Source organism: Phasianus colchicus, chromosome 5 (assembly GCF_987193195.1).
Source record: "Phasianus colchicus chromosome 5, bPhaCol1.hap1.1, whole genome shotgun sequence".
Taxonomy (NCBI): domain Eukaryota; kingdom Metazoa; phylum Chordata; class Aves; order Galliformes; family Phasianidae; genus Phasianus; species Phasianus colchicus.
The window spans coordinates 49,378,417-49,399,385 of NC_143440.1; the positions used below are offsets into that span (position 1 = coordinate 49,378,417).

The following is a 20,969-nucleotide window of genomic DNA, read 5'->3' on the forward strand; positions in this document are numbered from 1 at the left end:
CAAAAAAAAAAAACCTCCATCTGAGTGTGACTTGGTCTTGCTGGTTGATAATATGAAACATGATGCACGGGATACAAGAACATCCCAGCACTTAAGTAAGTATTTCAGTTTTATAGCACAAAACACTTAAAGATAAGGAAAGTGTAATCAGGAACTTTGGGAGGGAGCGTGCAGCCGGCAGGTAGGGGTGCGGGGCCGCGCAGGGCATTGCGGGCTGCGGGCTGGAGCTCCACATCTCACCTCACGGCGACAGAGACAGCAGCAGCCACACCGAAGTGGTTTTTAAATGTCTGCCAGCGGTATAAACGCTAAGCGCCCTTATGTGGGGTGTTTGGGTCGTACAGAACAGCCCGCGACGGACCCGAGCCCGGCAGGAACGCATCAGAAGCCCGAGGACCGCTCGCGGCACTGCGTTCCGGCCGTACATACTACACCGATTACACAGCCGAGCGGCCGGCAGGTTGCGGTCGGCTTGGAACCAAACCCAGTCTCGTTCCCCGAGCCGTCCCCGCAGCGTAAGACAATGTTCCGCGGGCGGTGAGGCTCCGCACGGAGCCGCTTTCCGCAGCCCCCGCTCCCCTCGGCCGGGCGGTGCTCGGGGCGGGCGGGCCGGCGGGGGGAGGCCGAGGCTCGGCGCTGCCCCGCCGTCGGCTGCGGGGCCGGGATGCGGGCGCTGCGCGGGGCGGCGCTGGCGCTGCTGCTGGCGGCGGCGCTGGGCCCGAGCCCGGGCCGGCCGCACCCGCAGTGCCTGGACTTCAAGCCGCCGTTCCGGCCGCCGCGGGCCCTCGCCTTCTGCCGGCGCTACGGCGCCTTCGGCTGCTGCGACGCGAGTCGCGACCGGGCGCTGCTCCAGCGCTTCTATCGCCTCAGCGCACACCTGGACGGGCCCACGTACTCCGCCTGCGCCGGGCACCTGCAGGACTTGCTCTGCCAGGTGAGGGGGCTTCGGCTCCGCGGCATCAGCCCACGTCTGGGAGCCTCAGGCGTGGCTGCGCCGGTCCACGCGGGGTGCTCGCGGTGTCGGCGGGGCTGTAGGCGCACCAGCCGTGGCACGGCGCTGCGTGACCCAGGCACGGCGCCTTCAGACGGGGCAGCGCTGCACACCGTGCCGGGAATGGTGCTGTCAGCCCAGCTGCGCTCCCTGGATCCATCATCAGCAGCTGCCCCTCACCAGATTGCTCTGGGCTTCTTGGCCTCTGGTTCTGATGTAACTTAGCAGCAGCAGCGCTCTGACAGGCGAGGCTGTGGGCAGTTACATCTCCCAGGGGTCTGTACCTGGAAGACCCCCAGGTACAAAACATGCTCCTTGTTCCCCACAGCGCCAGGTGTCTCTGTGCAGGGTCACAGCACCCTGACGTGCTGCAGCACCGTCCAGGTGTCAGCAGTCCTGATGTGATGCCTGAGAATGAGGCCAAGAAACCTCTGGTTGGGAGCCTCTCAATCGGGCGGATGTTCTGTGGCTGGATACAGTAATGGGATGCTCACACACCGTGCAGAGCAAAGTGTCCAGCCCTATCATTGGTGGTGGCCTTGTGTGTATGAAAATGCCCCTGGGACAGAACAGTGGCAGCTCTGTGCTGTGTGAGTGTAAATCTGAAATTAATTCAGACAGCGGAGCCCAGTCTGCCGTGCTCAGATGGGATCAGAGTGGCTGAACTGAAATCCTGCTCGTAGCATTTTCCAGGGAATATTTGTGTTGTTACAACTGTGAAGAGAAAGGCGACCCTTTCCTATAACAGCTTCTAGAGATTTGACTTTCATTTCATCCCAAATTGTACTGAAAGCAAAAACCTTTGAATATGTTCCTGAGACAGGCAGCATCCAACAGACCATTTGCAGTTAGGAGACCAGTAGTTAGCAGTGCCCACTAAGTGATCTTTCTGTCTCCTGGGTATGTCAGAAACCTGGCTGTTGAAAATTTGTTCAGAAGTGGTGAAATCTCTCAACATGGAAAAAATGATTCACTGAAATGTTCTAATGAGCTCAGTGCACCACTGGCCTGAGACATGGCTACAAATGGCTGCACAAGCACCAAATGGGAGTTTAGGCAATGCGATTGTTCCAGAACAATGCTTTCATTTATTCACCATATATGAAATTTATAGCCTATACCTGAATTAATAAATGGCTTTCTGTGAATTATTCAGCACACTTCTGTCCCTTTCTGCTCACAATTTGTGATTTCTCTCAAATGTAATCAGATTATTTTGACAAGTGTTTCTTCTTGTACTTGAGCAGCCTGTGGTGACAGAGGAGCAGGGAAGTTGTACCTCTTTGCAGCCCTTAATTCTGACATTCTTGCTCCTTCCTCAAAGCAGGCTTTCAGAGAACCAGAAACATCTTGGTGTCTCCTCTTCCAGATGTGAAACCCATAGGCAGAAAGGAAAGCAGTTCTGATACAGGCCTTGTTCCTAATTCTCTTGCTTAAACTGGTTTTCTTAGGCTAAATTTTCATCATGACAACCACACCAGCAAACACTGCAGTTGTTTTCTGTCCCTGGCACACCTCTGTGTTCATGTAACAGAACTGAGTGCCGTTATCACATCTGCCTGTAATTTCTATGTTTAGAGTCATGTGCAATCTCCTTTTTAAAGCGTTAATTGCTTCTCATTTGAAGGCATAATAACCTTCATTTTGCATTGAATAGCTTGACATTATGGGGGGAAAGCTTACTGTACTCTAATGATCTGTTGTATGGCCTCTCCATTCATTGTGGCACGTAATAGAAAATAAAATAAAAAATATTGTGTGCACTTATCAGCTAATTTAAATACATCAGTATTCTGGATCTTATGCCTTTTCAGCTACTGAATAGCACTGTAGTCTGCATTAGAAAGTAACTGCCTATATGTTGATTTTTTTAAAGCTGGTTTTACTTGGAAGCAATGCCACCCAGGAATTAAAGAATGTAGAATGTATTCAGGAAGGGTAGTTTCTCTTCTTGTCTTTCTTGCCTCAGTTATTTATCTACCCTATAAAAATAGCTAAGCATTCACTAAGTCATGTTAAGTTATTTGGAGAGCACTTTTGAGATGCCTATTGGGAAAATGCATTGAAACTGGAAAATATTATATGTTTAATACATGGAAAAACTCTTACAAATCAGAACTGAGTCACTTTGGTCAGTCTGTGATTTACAGACTGTTTTACTGGGTTGCAGTGACAAAAAAAGAAAATGCGTCTCTCTGGAGGAGTTCTTATAGTGGAATATACAGAACACATAGATTTGAGTCAGTCCTTAGATCTCCAAGGATTAACTTTCCCTAAACTGGGGCAGTCCTGCAGATCTTCTCAGGGCTTAGGTGTTTGCCTGGATAATGGCCATTTTGTGCTCTCTGTCTGAAATCCCATCACCTGAACTTGGTGACCAGTGTAATTAGAGTGGGATTCATTTGACCTATTTGAGCCAGATACATCAAATATCTGTGCTCAGAGATCCTGCGTGCAGATGCAGGAATGAGATGATCTGTAAGGTCCCTTCCAACCCAAGCCTTGCCATGCCTTCAATCTTCCCAGCTAACTCCTTGTGTCACTGCTGTGCTGCGTTGAACCTGCTCTGTATCTCACGGTCAGAGCATCCAGGATGGAAATGCTTTTTTTCCAGTCCAGTCTGCTAAGGTGATATAGCAAGATGTGTGTCATCATCAGTTTTCCTGAGTTAGTGCTATGGTTGGGATAAATGCATAAGTACATGAGAAGCTTGCGGGAGCCAGCTTTCACCAGGAACACCTAAGATCATTTTTGTGAATGCTAAGATAAACCCACTTTCTAAGATCTTTTCCTCTGTTAATATATTTTCAGAATAAACCATAACATATGTTGTATTTAAGGTGAAATTTCTCCAATTAGTGTTGCTGGTCAGCTGTTTTAAATCTGATCCACAAATGGCTTGAGGCTTTTTCTCTCTCTTTCCAGGAATGCTCTCCATATGCAGCTCACTTGTACGATGCTGAGGATCCCTCCACCCCTGTGCGGACCATACCAGGACTTTGCCAGGACTATTGCCAGCAAGTATGGCAAAAATGCCGGTCCATTTTTCACTATCTCTCTACAGACCAGGAGTTAATTGCACTGGAGAACAACATGGCAAAATTCTGCCGCTACCTGTCCCTGGAGGACACGGATTACTGTTTCCCACACCTGCTGGCTAATGAGAACCTCAACCAAAACCTGGGGTTGGTGACCGCTGATGCAGAGGGCTGCCTGCAGCTCTGCCTCGCGGAGGTGGCCAACGGGCTGCGCAATCCCGTTGCAATGGTGCACGCCAACGATGGCACCCACCGGTTCTTCATCGCTGAGCAGGTTGGCCTGGTGTGGGCCTACCTCCCTGACCGGTCCAGGCTTGAAAAACCTTTTCTAAACATCAGTGAAGCCGTGCTTACCTCACCTTGGGAAGGAGACGAGAGAGGTTTTCTAGGTATTGTCTTCCATCCTAAATTCAAATTTACTGGTAAAGTGTATGTCTACTATTCAGTTGAAGTTCGTTATGAAGAGAGAATCCGAATCAGTGAGTTCAGAATTTCTCCTGGTGACATGAATACTGTGGACCATGGTTCTGAAAGGTATTGTACGCACCTTTAATGTCTTTAAGATCTCAGAAGACATTGTGTGTTTTTAAGGACTACTAACAAATAAGGCTCATTTAGCACAATATTGTTCTTGTATTCTCATTTATTGGCAAGGTGATGGGGCTTTGAGCAACCTGGTCCAGTGGGAGGTGTCCCTGCCTACAGCAGAGGGTTTGGATCTAGATGATCTTGAAAGATCCCTTCCAACCCAAACCATTTTATGATCCTGTGAAGGTAGCCAAATTTCAGTCCTAGCGTATTGAGACAGTGAATAGACATGTCCTCTGTGGGTAAACTGCGAGTACTTAGAACAAAATGTTCATGATTCTTAATTCCAGTATGTCAGAAGATTTTACTGAACTCTGAATGAACATTACTTACAGTTAATATTTTGGTTTATTGATTTTCCTTTGTGATAGACTTCTGCAAAGCATGAGTGAAATTCATTTCAAACCTAAAGGTTCCCAACATCACCTGAAACAAACTTGATGATACTGCACCAAAATGAATTTGACCCCATGATTTTTTTTTTTATCTGAATGAGAACTTGATCATATGATATTACAAATTGAGCATCAAATTAAATAAAGTGTAAATAATTATGCTATTACTGAGACTATTTTGATAGGAAAATTAATTTGAGTCTGACCCTGCAGCCGATCCACATTAACAAACACAGATAATTAAAGGTTTGTTTGTGAAGACAGTTAATGGATTTATAACCTGCTGCAGAACCACACAACTGATCCCTGTTTGAAGAAGACCTTGAATAGTGTTAATTTTGAGATTTTCACTTTGTTTTATTGTATTAGGGGCTTTGTGGACAGAAGTTTAAGCCTGCAGATGTCAAGGCCTCTCAGCTGTTTTGTTAAAAAATGATCAAGCTCTGTACTTGTAACTCTTTCTGTGCTCATTTAGTACAGAAAGAGTTAGTATAGTGAAAGCTTAATAAGACAAAGCTGTGGTCCTGCTGTGCTTGTGCAGGCACGTCTCTCCCAGACTTCATCCTGAGATGTTTCTTTGGGTAGTTGAGAGAAATCCCTGGAAACTGAAGTAAAGTAGGCTTCATTTGTTACATCTGGGGATCTCCTGCTTGTATTCTTGGCTTTACCTTTCTTTAAAGTTATATTTTCATATACTTTGGCCTTTTCTTATTAAGAAAGCGAGGCCAGCTGCATTAAAAACAAACAAACAAACAAAAAAAAGCCAGCAAAAAGAAAAAAAAAAAAACAACACACAAACAGACAAAAGTAAGAAATGTTCAGGCTTTAAAATGAAGTTAAAATGAATAACCTTTGCTTTGTCAGGATGCTAATCGGATGGTGGTACTTCTTTCACAGTTCTTGAAGTTCCTGATGTCCTGTGCATGTAATTGCCCTTTAAGGATTCTTTTCTTTTTAAGCATTTAGCTATTACGTAATGTTCAAAAAGTCTTAGGTCGCCTTGAAAGCGCCTGTCAGGATTGTGCCAAATGCTGTACAGATGCAGAGATGAAGTCCTTTCCCTCATGGTTTGCGGTCTGATTTGAGCTGAGATACCTTTTTCTAAAGGAAAAAAAAACAAGGAGGAAGGAAGAATCAGAGGACAAGTATAATTAAAAATATCTTCTGCCATGTAATTTCTCAGATTTTCCTTATTACACAATTTGGTGTTTTTGTAATCTGGAAAATATGTCTGAATAATATGATGATAGAGAATCAGTTAAGTTTAAGCAAGATTCAGTATGGAAGAGTATGGACCAAAACTGATCTGCAACCATTTCTCAAGAACAACACCGGGTGGGTATTACTCTGCCTTTTTCTCAGGACTTGTGCAATAGGTAATGCATTGTTCCTGTTTTCAATTAGGATAATTCTGGAAATAGAAGAACCAGCTTCCAACCATAATGGAGGAGAGCTGCTCTTTGGCGATGATGGTTATCTCTATATTTTTACTGGAGATGGAGGCATGGCTGGAGATCCTTTTGGCACCTTTGGAAACGCCCAGAACAAGTATGAGCCCTTAAAACTTTGTGTGCATCACATGTCTCTTCTGCTGCCCTTAGATTAAGGCAAGCAATTGGGGGAGGTAAAACTTGCAGTGTTCTCTGTCCAGAATTTTTTCTCTGATGCTGCAGTGATGTTCATGCACACCTCCCATGGAAAGTCTTGTGTTTTCTTTTAAAAGAAAAAATATATGTATATATATATATATATATATATATATATATAATGAGAACATCTGTTGAACTGCGATCTAATTTTATTTCCCTTTTCCTTCTCGTTCTTCTCCCAATACAGATCAGCACTGCTGGGCAAAGTGCTGCGGATTGATGTGAACAACAATGACCGGGGGCCTGTGTACAGGATCCCTCCGGACAACCCCTTCGTTGATGACCCACAGGCTCGACCTGAGGTCTATGCCTACGGAGTGAGGAATATGTGGCGCTGCTCATTCGATAGGGGAGAGCCTGATACAAAGGAAGGGAAGGGTCGTCTCTTCTGTGGGGATGTAGGACAGAACAAATATGAAGAGATCGACATTGTAGAGAGGGGGAAAAACTATGGCTGGAGGGCGAGGGAAGGATTCAGCTGTTATGATAAAAAGCTTTGCGTCAATTCTTCGTTGGGTAAATATATGCTCTCTTTAAATTATGTGCCTCTCACACTGTGCAGTATTCAGCGCTGTCATTTTTAATTCCTGCCTTCAAAGCCTGGCTGCTTGACTGAAAGCACTATGAAAGGCTATGTGGTCTCAGTCTAGGGTGGAACTGACTTGGGGATAAATCCTGGAAGTCCAGAGGTCATCATTTTTTGAGTTAGGAGACAAATGAAAATCCTAGCTGTTGCTTTCTTTGGCAGTATAGTTAGTTAGTCCAATATTCTAGAGATTCCTTGATTTGGGGGGAGAATTTAATCTTTTCCACATCAAATAAGCTTTCTGTGTGTGTGTGTGTGTATGTGTGTGTGTGAAGCCAATGCATTGTGTTGCAAGGTCTGATCTGGAGTACGTCTTGTGCTGGAGCATCTCCACACAGATCCAGGTGCTGGCGCTGATTTGCACTGTCTGAGATTCTAGGTTTTTCCCTTTTATGTGTTAAACCTCCTGTTTATTAACATAGCTACAAGTATAGTGGGAGCACTTAAGTGTTTCTTTATAAAACTTCTGAAAGCCTGGAGCAGGGTTTTTGCACTTCCTTTGCTGAAGCAGTTGTCAGAGAGCCCCTTTAGAGCTGTCTGTGTGACAGCACTTCTGCAAGTGTTCTTGGTGAGCACTTACTGCTGTCTCCAGGGACTCAGAACAATTTGTGATGCCTTTAGAAACCCCTTTGTTCGCACAGTGAAATGTCACAGCCCCTGTATAGTGGTAAGAACAGCATAAGCTTAGGAAGCACCTGCCTCAGATGAAGTACTGCTGGTGTGCAGCTGCCAGGTTTGCTGATACAGAAAGAGGGGAAGGCCATTAGGAAATAGAGGGGTGCAAGGATGGACTGTGAGTTTCAAAAGGGAAAAAGGAGATCAAAGAAGTGTCTGATGGAGACCTTCAAAATCAAGTCATCTCGCTCTGTTTTGTCCCTGACTTGTGTTTTACCTTACATTTTACAGTGAATCTGCCAGCACTACATCTTGACAGTGCTATACCATAAATATTTGATGGCCCTTTCAGGTTAAGTTTCCCCATTTCATAAAAGCACATGCTATTCATGCTGACATCTGACATATCTTTTCATCAGTGCCTGCAGTCTGGAGTCACCTGTCTCTTTTTTTTGCCTTTCACCAGTGAAACACAACTGCACTAGGCAAGCAGATTCTGCATAGATGATTATCTCTGAAAGCAGCCTGCAAATTCATAGGGAAGTTGTTGAGAAATTGGCAAGAAGCAGCACTAACAGAGCCTGCTTATGGAAGGAGAGTCTTGTCTCGGATGAATGGTCAGGTGTCTGAAGGATGGAGAGCATTCAAGTTTATCAGGAATTTCTCTTATATTGATAGCATGATACCAGCCCTGAGCTGGCTTGTCCTGGTTAGCACAGCCAGTTAGATGGGGGTATCAAATATGGTTCTGAAGAAGTGAGAATCAACACAGATTTGGCTTCATCGGTAATTCCTTTGATTAGAAGGTACTCAAGGGAAACCTGATTGTCTCATGCAGAAACAACTAATCTACATCATTTGAAACACAAGGTAAGCCATGCACCTATTCTCTTTATAGATGATGTGCTTCCAATCTATGCATATCCACACAAAATGGGGAAATCCGTTACAGGAGGCTATGTCTATCGAGGCTGTGAGTTTCCAAACCTGAATGGCTTGTACATATTTGGTGATTTTATGAGTGGGTAAGTAAATATTCAGACGCTTACTAAGCTGTACCCCTAGCCAAAGTCCTTCACTAATGCTATGCCTGCCTGTGAATGTATCTGCTACTGGCTTGCTGCTGTGTTCTGCTTGTGGCAGAGGGCTCACGTGGCACATTTTGTACAGCTTCTACTCCATGCTGCTGTGTAGGAATGTGACTTCATGCCAGCAACTGTTGATGTTGCTGGTTCACATTGTGTCAGTACAAATATAGGAGCAATGATATGGTGTTCATTTAAAATACTGAAAGTGGTGTGCAAAAGCATGCAAATGCATCCTAAAAAAAATCCCTAATCTTCCACAAATCTCTGATGCAGCATTTGCACAAACCAAAGATACATTTTTTTAAAAGTCCATTAAAATCCCTTAAATTCTTGCCTATCCTTTCTCCAAGTGCTCATCTTACCCCTGAAAGACAAGGGATGCATGCGTGATGAATACAAGTGTTTTGGCATCACCAATTCTTTATTACTTGGATGAGCTGCAGTTCATACTTCTGCTAACATGGGCAGGAAGCATTAAATATCCTTTCACATTTCCTAGAGAATGTTCATAAATAGTTTTCTTGATTGTTTGCTGCAAATTTTAGGGTTTTTGTTTTCTTTTTGCTTCACAGACGCCTGATGTCTTTGAAGGAGGATCGTGCTACTGGAGAGTGGCAGTACAGTGAAATCTGTATGGGGACAGGACAAACCTGCATGTTCCCCGGGCTCATCAATAACTATTACCAATACGTAATCTCTTTTGCTGAAGATGAAGCAGGTAATCGTTTAACTTATATCACTTGTGCTTTTCTGTTTTATCACAGCAGTAGAAACCATCCAAATTGAGGATCAGCTCAAAAGTTTAGGATTTGGAGTTTTATGATTTGGGAGTTAAAATCCGTTTTCTTTTATGTCGAACATTCATAGAATGTACAGCTGATCTGCAGTGCTGTGATGAGAAAGACACATCACCTTAAATGAGAACTACATGGGCTTAAGAAAGTATAATAAAGGCAGCTGGAAACTCAGGCAGGAGTCTGTTCTGAGAGGCAGCCCTTTGCCTTTTTCTTGTCTTGTTATAATGGAAATTGTTAATAGCAGTTGAGTGAGCTTTCTTTCTCTGGAGTGAACTTTTTTCTCCTGTACCTCTTTGGCATGCAGGCAGCCATGTTTTACAGGTTTACCACGCAATTAATTTTAGCAAGCTTTTCTTCATGGAAGCAGTTATTTTTGGGGCTGTTGCTCTGATGAATATTAATCCAGCTGGAGCAGTGGATGTGTTGATGTGGTGGGGGCACCTGTATTTTTGGCTCATTGCATTCTCAAAAACCAGCAGCCCCATCCCCTGGCATGCTGGGGGCACTCTAGGCACTGTGCTGTCTGCCGGGTGCATGTGTGACAGCCTGCATGCTTTATGGATCACACAGACATATTTCTGCCTGGTAATTCCCAGGAAAGAAATATGGGATGTGGAGGGAGAGTGCCTGTGAGGGCTGCTTGTCCTGGCCCCTCCTGCACAGCAGGAAGAGGGGGATGGAAATGCAGTTAAGAGAAAAGACGTCAAGTAAACGGTGATGGAAATTGTTTGGCTGACAGTCTAGCTCTACCCATGCAGCTTGACAGAGCTGTCACAAATCCAAATGCCTTTCGTGTGAGGTACACCTCACTTCGTAAGAAAGCAAAAGCAGAATTTTGGTCTCCTGTAATTCACCCCAAAGGAGTGAGGCAGTGTGAACAGTCTTAATACCCTTTCATTTTGTTTCAACAAAAGGAATTGAGAGTTTGACTGTTTTGCACTAGTGAAGTTAAATGATGCAGATTTGACTGAGGTGACAACTAAGGCTGGACAGCTAAACATGCAGTAGAAATCAGTCAAACTGATGTTTAATGACGATATGTAAAAGTTTCCTCTCACTGAGTTTATTTTTTGCCACTGGAATGCAGATGAACACTCATTACAAACCCACTGCACTGTTTGTTCCAGTAGCCAGACCTCTCTCTCTGTCAAGTCTCATCGTTCCCTGATGCTCACTAACTTGCAAGTGCCAATGGACTCCATGGGGAGATTTCATGGCTGTGTATTTTTTTTTCCTAGGAGAACTTTACTTCATGTCTACTGGTGTACCAAGTGCCACGGCCCCACACGGAGTGGTGTACAAAGTGGTGGACACCTCCAGGTAGGGGATGTGCTCACTGCAAAGCCTGAGTTTGGTGCTGTGTGTCCAGGTGCCCCGTGCAGCCAGGGGTGATCCTGCAGTGTGTGCTTGGACAGAGCAGAAAGACAACAAAACAAAGGATGGCAAAAATGTTAATTCTTTGTTGAGTATTTTAAGAGGGAAAATGGCTTGGACAAGGAATCAGACTGTCATCATCTCTTCTGGATTCCATGCACTTGTATATGAGACTGAGTAAGGCAGTGAATAGCTGTGTTTTGTGGGAAGACTTTCAGCTGTTTTTTCCAATTTCCTGTTTTTTTAAACAGTACTATTATTGAGTAAACTAAATAAACTAAAATATTTTTAACTAGATGTGTGGAAAGAGACTTTGTAAGAATCACAGAATCATAGAATTGCCTTCGTTGAAAAGGACCACAATGATCACTGAGTTTCAACCCCCCTGCCATGTGCAGGATTGCCAACCACTAGGCTAGGCTGCCCAGAGCCACCTCCAGCCTGGCCTTGAATGCCACCAGGGATGGGGCATCCACCACCTACTTGGGCAACCCATTACTTCACTTTTATTTTTCAAATAAGTTTGATACACAGCTTTAACTATCTGAGTATTCTCCTGAACCAAACTAATTTTCTATTTTTATGTTGGAAAGAAACCTCAAACTTAAACAGACCTCAATGCTGTTGCCTGTATTCCTCTGTCTCCTCCTCTGTCAGGAGCATTTTCCATTAGCTAATGCTGTGTTCCTGTAAACTGTATAGTAAGAGGCTTGTATTACACAACCTTTGCAAAAATGGAAAAGCAGAAGTCAAAAGGCAAACCACGAGTTTAAAAACAAATTGATATAGTCTGTAGAATGTAGCAATATGAATAAGAAGGAGTTCACAGGAAAAATAATTAAAGTAGGAAATATAATGTCCCTATGCCTGAACTGAGAGAGGAACTCATTGCCTTCCACCGAAATGCAAATGCAAACAAGCCTAATTACAAAGGAGTAATATCCTCCAAATGCACGCATCATGCATTTTTGAACGAGTTTGAAAACCTCTGAAGAAGGCTGCGATTAAGAAGCAGCCTTCATAGCAAAAAGTGGTTATAAACTGGATGTAACTTCTCAGAAGTGAGGTGTACTTCCAAGGCAAACAAATTTGTGTCAAAATAATGTGTTGTTCTAAGAGATAGCTTCTGTCAGAGATGCTTACAGTTCCTGTCTGAAACTAATGCATTTTTGGTATTTCTGAAATGACAACTCATTGGCAGTGACAAATCGCAGACCTCTTTATTCTCCACCTGGCTTCCTTCCACATTTGTATCAACCATGATAAAAGGGAAAGTCTTTTGTTTTGGCTTTGGTATGAATAATAGTCTGTTATTTCGCTTCCCTGAAGACAGCCAGAAAACTTGCATTAGTATGACCTTTGTGTCAGATATTCAACATACCTTGTCTAGTTTTGTGATTTTTAGTTTCAGTCTGATTAATCTCTTTCTGGATTGCTTGGACCTGCCAATGTTTTATTTCCTTAATGGATTCAGCAATGGCAAACAAAAACACAGCCAGAGGACTCCATTGACTTGTGAATATTTGGACTTTGATCAATGGAGATATGTGATTGTTTAATTATGTTTTCCACTGTAAGAGATTATTTGGATCATTTAAGCAGACTTTTTTTTCCAGTGAGCATTACATTTGTCAAAAGAACAATGGGAAGCTAAGGCTCATGATGCCTCTGGAAAGGAATTAATTGTATGCTGTATGTGTCCCTTTTTTCACAGGAGAGCACCACCAGGAAAATGCCAAGTTGAGCCTCTGCCAGTAAAAGTAAAAAGCAAGCTTGTAAAATTTGTGCCAAAGGAGAGTAAGTGTCATTGTTGCTGGTTATTATGGGTGTGTGTTAGCTGGCAGTAAATATAAACTCGAAGCTTGCATTCTCCCTCTGCATGGAGACCACCCAGAACGGCAGGCTTCAGAGTATCTTTGAGATTAATTCTTGCCAGCTGGTTTGAATCTGAGGAGTTGGTTCAAATAAGGCATAAGGCAGGAAATGTTTCCCCTCTCCCAGGCAATCTCTGCAATTTCTGTACCTTTTTGCCTTTTCCATACTGCATAATAACTGTTTCATTACTAATGACTAGCTTTCCCCATGACTGTTTCTGTATTGAGAACCTGTATTCTATGGTGCTTTTCAGTGACAAATGATTTTTGCAGCACTTTCAGGAAGTGAGGAACACTTCAGGCGATGAAGGATATCATGGCTAAAGGGTTGGGAAATAGCTCATTGAGCAAGATGAGGACTGAGACGTTGTTAGTTGTGAGAGAGAAAATATGTGATGAGCAAATGCTCACAAAAGACTTGTGTGATCAGCCATTCAGGTGAACTTTTGGCTTATCCAAACCCTCCAGGGCTTTTTGATTGCTTCATGCTGAATGAAGTACTGTGCTGCTAAAAGTGGAACAGTGGAAGCTGCAGATGAAGCTGCAGTAAGTGCTATTTACATTAAACGCAAAGAACTAAGTACACCGTCTGATTCTCATAATTACATTTAACAATATCACACTTCTTTCTCCAGTGTATTTTGTTTACACATGTTCTAGACAGTTCTCTAACAACTTTGAAATGAAGTTGATGTTACTGTAGGAACTCTAATGTCAGGATAGTCTTATTTAATTTTTTATTACATAAATCACATTATGCTGCATTTGAATCATTGACGAGTCCTACAGCTTTCACTTCATGAAGGAATGAGGGCACTCAGCACCTTGTAAGATTGAGTCTTTAGGGTGGAACAAGACTTAAGGCTGATTATTAACTGTTGACATGCCTGAGCACTCAGCACCTCTGCAGAAACATTTTCTTTTGCAAGCTGTGCGCACCATTTCAAAGCATTACTAATTTTGTTCATGTTCAGCCAGCTTAGTCTCTGTTTCTTCTTATGCATTATTCTGTATTCAAGTCCAAAATTCAGTTTTTTTAAACTATACGTGTAACTAATTTTTGGTTTCATTTAGAGGGTAGTTTTCATCACATCATAACATAGAAGCAGTGGGTGAGATTCCACTGAGCATTTCAAAAACAACTGCATTCACATTTAGGTGCAAACCAAGCATGAAAATTTTGATTCAGAAGCATGAAAACAAGGAGGTAGAGCTGTAAATATTTTCTTGTTTTGTTGGTGTTTGTGTGAACGTGACGGAATCACTAAAGCATGTGGCCAGCGTTAGTTTGAGCAATGTTTTTGTTGGAAGTGTATTTAATAAACAGCCTGATGAAGAGTAACACGTAAAACAACTTGATAGTGTGGGGTGAAAGGCACTCCCAAGTGACCACTAGCTTTTGTGCAGTCCTACATACCACTGTATGAGTTCCAGCATTTGTGAGTGCTTTGCCAGGTTGGGCAGTAGTGACTGAGGTGTGTGCAGCTAAGACTTTCACATTTACTTCTTGCCTTCAGAACTTCAGCTTCCAGAGGAGGGAACACTTTGCACACCAGAAGTACCACTTTCCTCATAATAGCATTGTTTGGGAAGCTCTTTCAAAAAGCAAACCACTGCATGGGTTTGTCTTTAGAGAGCAATGGTTATTAAGACAACTTTCTTTTCCCCATATCCACTACAAAACTATTGATGAGAATGGATAAACCAAGGAGAAAAAGAAAAAAGTTGTGATAGCTTTGCAAATATATGGACATGGCTCAGTTGATTATTATTCTGAGTAATTCCGAATTGCTTTCCTCTGACATGCTAAAACTTATTTTTAAGCTAAAAATAGAGTATGTGAATAAGCAAGTCCAGTTACGCCTGGAAACTGTGACAGGAAAGAATTTTCAGTTACTTGGAGTTCAAGGCTTTTTTCTTTTTTTCATAAGGAATTAAAAAACAACCCCAAATCCTGTTTTATGTGTTGTCCTGGCAACTCCGTTCTTTTTGCACATTCCAGTTACCAGAGAGAATTGATTTTGAATGTTCGCGATTTCAGCTCCTCTGAATAAAGCATCTGGCACAGTGGGGAGGCCGGAGCTCTCAGTCTGGTAATGATCCAGTGATTAGTAATGAAGAGAACAGAAAAAGTGTGCAGCTCTAAAATGCTTTCGGCAGGGGAGAAGGGGACTCGAGGAACTCTTACCTGAGAAGCTCTAACTCTGACCCTTTAATACCCGTGCTGAAGTTTTGCCAGTAGTCTGCTTGGAAATTGGGTAATGTTTCCTTTCTGAGAGTCTTACTTATTGGCATTAAGCAGTGCAGTCCTCTCTGCTAACTAAAAGCAGCAGACATTTCTAGTCAATGAAAATATGGGCTTATCGGAAACCTTTTCGCTTCTCTACAGGACCAAGTAAACAAATTCCAAGAGAAAAGTTAAATCAGCCAAAAATCAGCACTGTTTTTGTGTCATTATCTTTAAGCAGTGCCTGCAGAATGACAGACCTATGATTTCCTGGTTTGTTTTTTTCTTTTTATTTTTTTCTCCAACAGAACTCATTGTGAAGACACCAACACCACGTCCCCGACTAAAGACCACAACTGAGGCCCCGAGAAGAGGCTGGCCAGACCCTGCCACGTCCCACACACCAGCTCTAGACCGAGTGGACCAAGCCCCAGTGAACCGCAGTGTGATGCTGGTCCCTGCCACAGCACGAAGCCCCAGGCCTGGAAAAAGGGAAAGGAAGGGACAGCGCAGGAAGAAGAAACCCCGCAATGGGGCCGTGCGGCTGGATGGTGGCAGCCGTGGACGGAGCTGGGGCAGAGTAGAGGTCTATGTTGATGGAGAGTGGGGCACGGTGTGCGATGATGGCTGGAGTTCAGCAGCCGCTGCTGTGGTGTGTCGCCAGCTGGGCTTTCCCTATGTGGTGCGGGCCAGCAAGAAGGCAGAATTTGGGGAAGGGACTTCGCTTCGTATTCTTCTGGATGATGTCCAGTGCTCTGGGCAGGAGAAGACACTGCTGGAGTGTGCCCACGCTGAGGTTGGTACGCATAACTGCTCCCATGAGGAGGATGCTGGTGTGGTATGCAGCAGGGAGGAGGTGGCGGACTGGTGATGGGTGCTGGAGAAGACAGCTGAGGGACAGAGAGCACGTCCACTTCCTAACCGACCCTCTAAAGAAGTGTATGTATTGAGAAGGCTTTCTCTGCCTAGGGGATGCTGCATCTATTTGAACTAATCTTGGCACTTTCTTCATCTACATGCATCTACCTTGGAGGGAAAGAAAAAGTAAAATTCAGCGGTAACTTAAGTGTGTCCTGGCCAATGGATGGGTTTGTACGGGATCTTTTACAAGAAGAAAACCCAAACCTCCTCAATTACAGATAAGATAAAAGATGTGTACAGTTGCCCTTTCGCCATACAAAATGCAACATTCCACAACCACAATGTTTGGCTGAAAAAGAAATTCTCAAATGGCTGTGTTTCTGTCTTTCTTATGCAGGTGTTTGCATTGTTTTCCTTGCTTTGCTGGTTGTAGCTCTCAGTGGTGGTTTTGAAGTATGCATAAATCAGTGCCTTTCTTTGCAGAATACAAAAGTAGACATTTTGGCTAACTTTCTACACACTAGTTGAAAAGAAAAAGACTCTCTTGTAATCCTTAATATTGGTGTAAGTCTATGGATTATCAAAGATAACTGCATCTAAGCAATAGTCAGGTAAATCAGAAAAAGTTATGGCATACTGCCTAGAAAATCCTTCTTCAGGTTACACTCGTCTGAGAGAAAAGAAAATCAGGTCTTTTTTTACATGAACAGAAACATTATCCCGTTGAACAGAGAAAATACTTTGTACATGCTCTCCACTTTATCAAGCATTGTGAAACCACATATTTTTGCGTTCAGTTTTCGCAGCTGTGAAGGATGTAACGTACTGGTGTAATAACCCTGTAATTATTTACCCCTTTTTAAAAAATATTAAAAATAAATCACAACAACCTGCATTTGTCTAAAATGTGTTTTTACCTTTGTAGTGACTGGAGCCACTATTTTGTCTTATGTAGTCTCTCTGCATTTGATAGAATTTGCCTGGTTATTATTTTTACTCCTGACAAAATCAGGGTAGGTTCTATTTTACTGCTCATAGAAGAACATGAGAAAGATGAAGTGAAAAAATGTAAAATGCCTTTTGCAAGTCCACAAGCAAGACCTTGTGTCTAAAGCTCTTCCTGTGGATGTTTATTTTAATTCCCCAATTTCAAGTTGACAGAGGCCTCCTGAGTCCAAAACATAGAATCATTAAGGTTGGAAAAACCAAGAAGATCATCTGGTCCAACCATCAGCCCATGCCTGTGATCACTCTACATCATGTCCCTCAGTGATACATGTACCCTTCTCTTGAACACCTCCAGGGACAGTGACCCCACCACCTCCCTGGGCAGCCTGTGCCAATGCACTAGCACTCTTTCTGAGAAGAAATTTTCCAAATATCCAACCTGAACCTCCCCTGGCACAACTTAAAGCCATTACCTCTTGTCCTGTTGTTGGTTACATTGATGCATATGGTAAATAAACAGTTTTTCTTCAACTTTCTCATGTATCACAGAACCACAGAATGGCTTGTGTTGGAAGGGACCCCAAGGATCATTGAGTTCCAATCCCCATGTAGCCATTAAATACTTTTTGATATTAAAGAATACCATCTCTATAAAAAGCAAACAATCAGAAAAATAGCTCTATCTCCCTAGTTCTTACTAAGTGTAAAGGGGAGAACAGGCAGATAAAACCTTTTGCAAATGACTGCTTTCATTAGAAAACCCACCAATGCTGTTAGGAACGAACTTGTTATTAGGCCCTTCCCGCTGCAGTAACAGTGCAAGTGCATCTGTTTACAGTGCAGAAGTTTGCTTCAAGCACATAAAAATGTTTAAGAAACAAAAGAACCCTTTGGAAATACTTCTATTAAAAGACCTGGCAGCTCTTGAGCTGATGGGACGAGAGGGCTGGAAGAAAATAGAAAGTGAAGATAAAATCTTTCTTTTTCAGGATGCCTCTTCCACTTCTTTTGGTTTCTCAGCCAGATTTCAGCTGGCTCTGGCTGTGAGATTTTAAGGAAAATCATGATCATGGTTATGCTTGAAAATTTCTGAGCAAAAAAAAAAGCTGTCAGGAATAACAGAAGATACTTTGAAGTAATAGAGATGATGCAGGGATGTCTGCCCCAGTGCAATTAGACAGAAAATTCACCTTCATTTTCCAGGTACGTAGCTATTTGTGACTTAACTCTTCACACCCCACTACTGCTCCAGCCCATCTGAACTTCCCAGGCAAAGCAAAGGCCCCGTTGTTGTGTCACAGCACCTCTACCTGCCTGTGCTGAAGCCAGCAGCACCGTGTGGCATGGGCTCTGGCACAGGGCTGCATGCCTGTTGCTTACTGCTGGGCCATCTGGGTGAACACATCATGACAGATTTATTCATGGGCAGAGGTAGAGACAAGACCTGCAAATGTATTTTCTGAACTTTGCCCTTTCTGCCAGACTGCAGAGGTGGAAAAGGCACTCAGATGTGTGCATGACAGCTGAGTAGGGTGTTAGCACACTCATCCTGATCCCTTCCAAGCTTAAAATGTATCTGTTCTAAGTCTTGGTATTTGTCCATCTGATCCCCTGATGTCTAAATGAGCCTGAACAATTCAAAGCACAGAAGTGCACCTACATTTAAATACCTGATATGTCATCTGCACTTCTATAGGGTTCTTACTGGTAGCATTTTTTGTCATTTCAAAATGCATTTATATACCTGGATGGCATGTAAATTGGGCTGTAGTTAAGCTGATCAACCCTCCTGCTACATTTGAACATGCTGCTACATCAAGTTGCAGTGCACAAACAACATAAGGCACGTGTACTGCATTACTAAGCACAATGGCCTGTAATTAAATAATATTGAAGCCATGACTCAAGGCCATAAGATCCAGAAGTAGCATAGTGAGTGACACTGGCTCCAGCACGGCATGCGCAGAGAATGGGCCAAGGGACACCACTGTTCATGATGCTGTGGAGTTTGTCCCTGCTGTACCTCCCCTACCAGCCTCTCCTCCAAGTCTCAACAGTCAGTGCTTTCAGTCAACCTGTTGGCATCAGTTCAGATGTCTGAGAGAGGCCCTGCTACATATCCATCCTGCTGTGCTGGCCTTTGGCAGAGCACTGCTCAGCTAACTGTGATCCACAGAGAAATTCAGCAATGCTAGGAGAAAAGCAGTCCCAAACATCAGTACCTGATCCTGCTGCTGTTCTCTCTGAGAGCTGCCAAGAGCCCCCTCTAACAGGTCAGCTTGGCACAAGTGATGCATTCACTCCCCTAGATAATTTCTGATATAAGCATACATTTTTCTATTAGAAGATACCTAAGCATTTTTTAATTAACAACTGCATGCCAAATTTAAGTTTTAAGGATTTACAGTCAGTTCTCATCTGTTAAACAAATAAGACTACCAGCCCATGAGATGCATGTCAGTACCTTGCTACCTTGTGCATGACTTTCCCAGGTTTTTCTCATCTCAATTTTAATCTGAGGCACAGGTGCAGCTATGCAGCTGCTTCAAGCAATGTTTTAATGCAATCAGGAAAGCAGTTAGGACGGAAACTGCCAACTTCTTTTAACAATGTTGTAGTAAATAGAGACACTATTTTTATGGACAAGTATCTCCAGTGTTCAGCCAGATGTGAGCACTGATATCAAGCACCTCTTCCTCAGGGGTATTAACTGATAGCAACACCTGAACCCTTGGACTGTCTTCATTCAACATTAAGAACCTTGACAACTACTTGCTAGTTCTGCACAGGAACATTGTATTGACTGAGAAGGATCAGCGTGCTCTTCTAGAGCTGGCACTGCAGCATCCCGGGGCCCCGTTTGTAGGCATGCAGAATATTTTTTGTCTTTGGATATTTTAGTGTCAATGGTAAGTTGAGCTGCAATCCTGTAGAAAGAAAGATGGAAAATATATATTTTCTCTACTGAGTTTTGCAATCATTGGAGCAGAGCACTGTGTACTATTAAAAGTAAATGGTTATTTGCCACAGTATAGTGACCATGTGAGATGAAGCAAGAGGCAACTGAAGGAGCAGAGAAAACCATTTGTCTTACACAAAACATTTTGATTTTTCACCCTCTGTATACCAAAACCTGCATGTCTGCAGTAGGGACCCCATGCCATGGGCACAGCTAAATCCTGCCAACAGAATGGTATGTGTAGGATTTCTTGTGATCTGGTGGTAGAGCCAGACAGGTGGACTGAGAGACCTAAACAGCAGTCAGTTCTCAGATCCCACCTTGACAGTTCTTCCAACCAGGAAAGGAGGACATCCACGTGTATTCCTGCTGCATATGGATGAAGCACATTGCTTACGTGAGCCCCAGACCCTACAAGTTCCATATGGACCTTTAGGCAGGGGGCTGAGGTTTTCAACTGTGAATTCTCCAGGAGAGATACTGATTTAATCACCATCTACACTGAAACAGTAGTATACAGCAGATGGAGGCATTTAACAATAAAGTTAAAAGCACCTAATTTAGAGATGCATTTTGTTGGCAACTTCAGGTTGCCTGGGGATCCCTACCCCTCCAGCTAAGCGCGGGGACTCATCCCCAAGCACAAGCCATGCCTGCACTATGTCCTTACTGTGCTGTCCTCACCTGCAGCCTATATGATGCTGGACCTCTGAGAGAGAGCAGGAAATGATTTTGAATAGACAGAAATAAGACAAGAGGAGTTTGCATTAACTCTAGGTCCAATTAATTTTTCAATTTTACCTTGTAAATTCACACAGTGACAGTTCCCAACTTTCTGTCCCTCTTGGCTCTTCGTGTTTCTGGGAACACTCATGTTGGCAAAATGTTCATGTGATGGCAGTTCAGTCCCCAGCAGAAAAGTGATGCATAGGCAAGTGCAGCATGCCTGACCTGTGTTCCTTCTTTGTGTGGCATTTGG

General features: G+C 43.4%; 1 protein-coding gene across 1 annotated transcript; it reads left to right on the top strand.

Annotated features, from left to right (window-relative positions):
- The first annotated feature begins 664 nt into the window (after nucleotides 1–664).
- On the top strand, nucleotides 665–16,972 carry HHIPL1 (HHIP like 1). The gene is made up of 9 exons (XM_031593011.2): nucleotides 665–934; nucleotides 3,917–4,563; nucleotides 6,417–6,560; nucleotides 6,849–7,177; nucleotides 8,761–8,887; nucleotides 9,523–9,668; nucleotides 10,986–11,067; nucleotides 12,836–12,918; nucleotides 15,531–16,972. Exons 1-9 carry the CDS (start codon nucleotides 665–667, stop codon nucleotides 16,091–16,093), a joined length of 2,391 nt encoding a protein of 796 aa, XP_031448871.1. The 3' UTR covers nucleotides 16,094–16,972.
- Nucleotides 16,973–20,969: the final 3,997 nt, after the last annotated feature.

What these genes read in the sequence shown, in the direction of transcription:
- HHIPL1 (XM_031593011.2), top strand. Translation starts at nt 665, where the DNA reads ATGCGGGCGCTGCGCGGGGCGGCGCTGGCGCTGCTGCTGGCGGCGGCG. An exon ending in GTGGACCATGGTTCTGAAAG is followed by an intron (nt 4,564 to 6,416) that starts GTATTGTACGCA and finishes GTTTTCAATTAG; the next exon opens with GATAATTCTGGAAATAGAAG. An exon ending in AAAATTTGTGCCAAAGGAGA is followed by an intron (nt 12,919 to 15,530) that starts GTAAGTGTCATT and finishes TTTCTCCAACAG; the next exon opens with AACTCATTGTGAAGACACCA.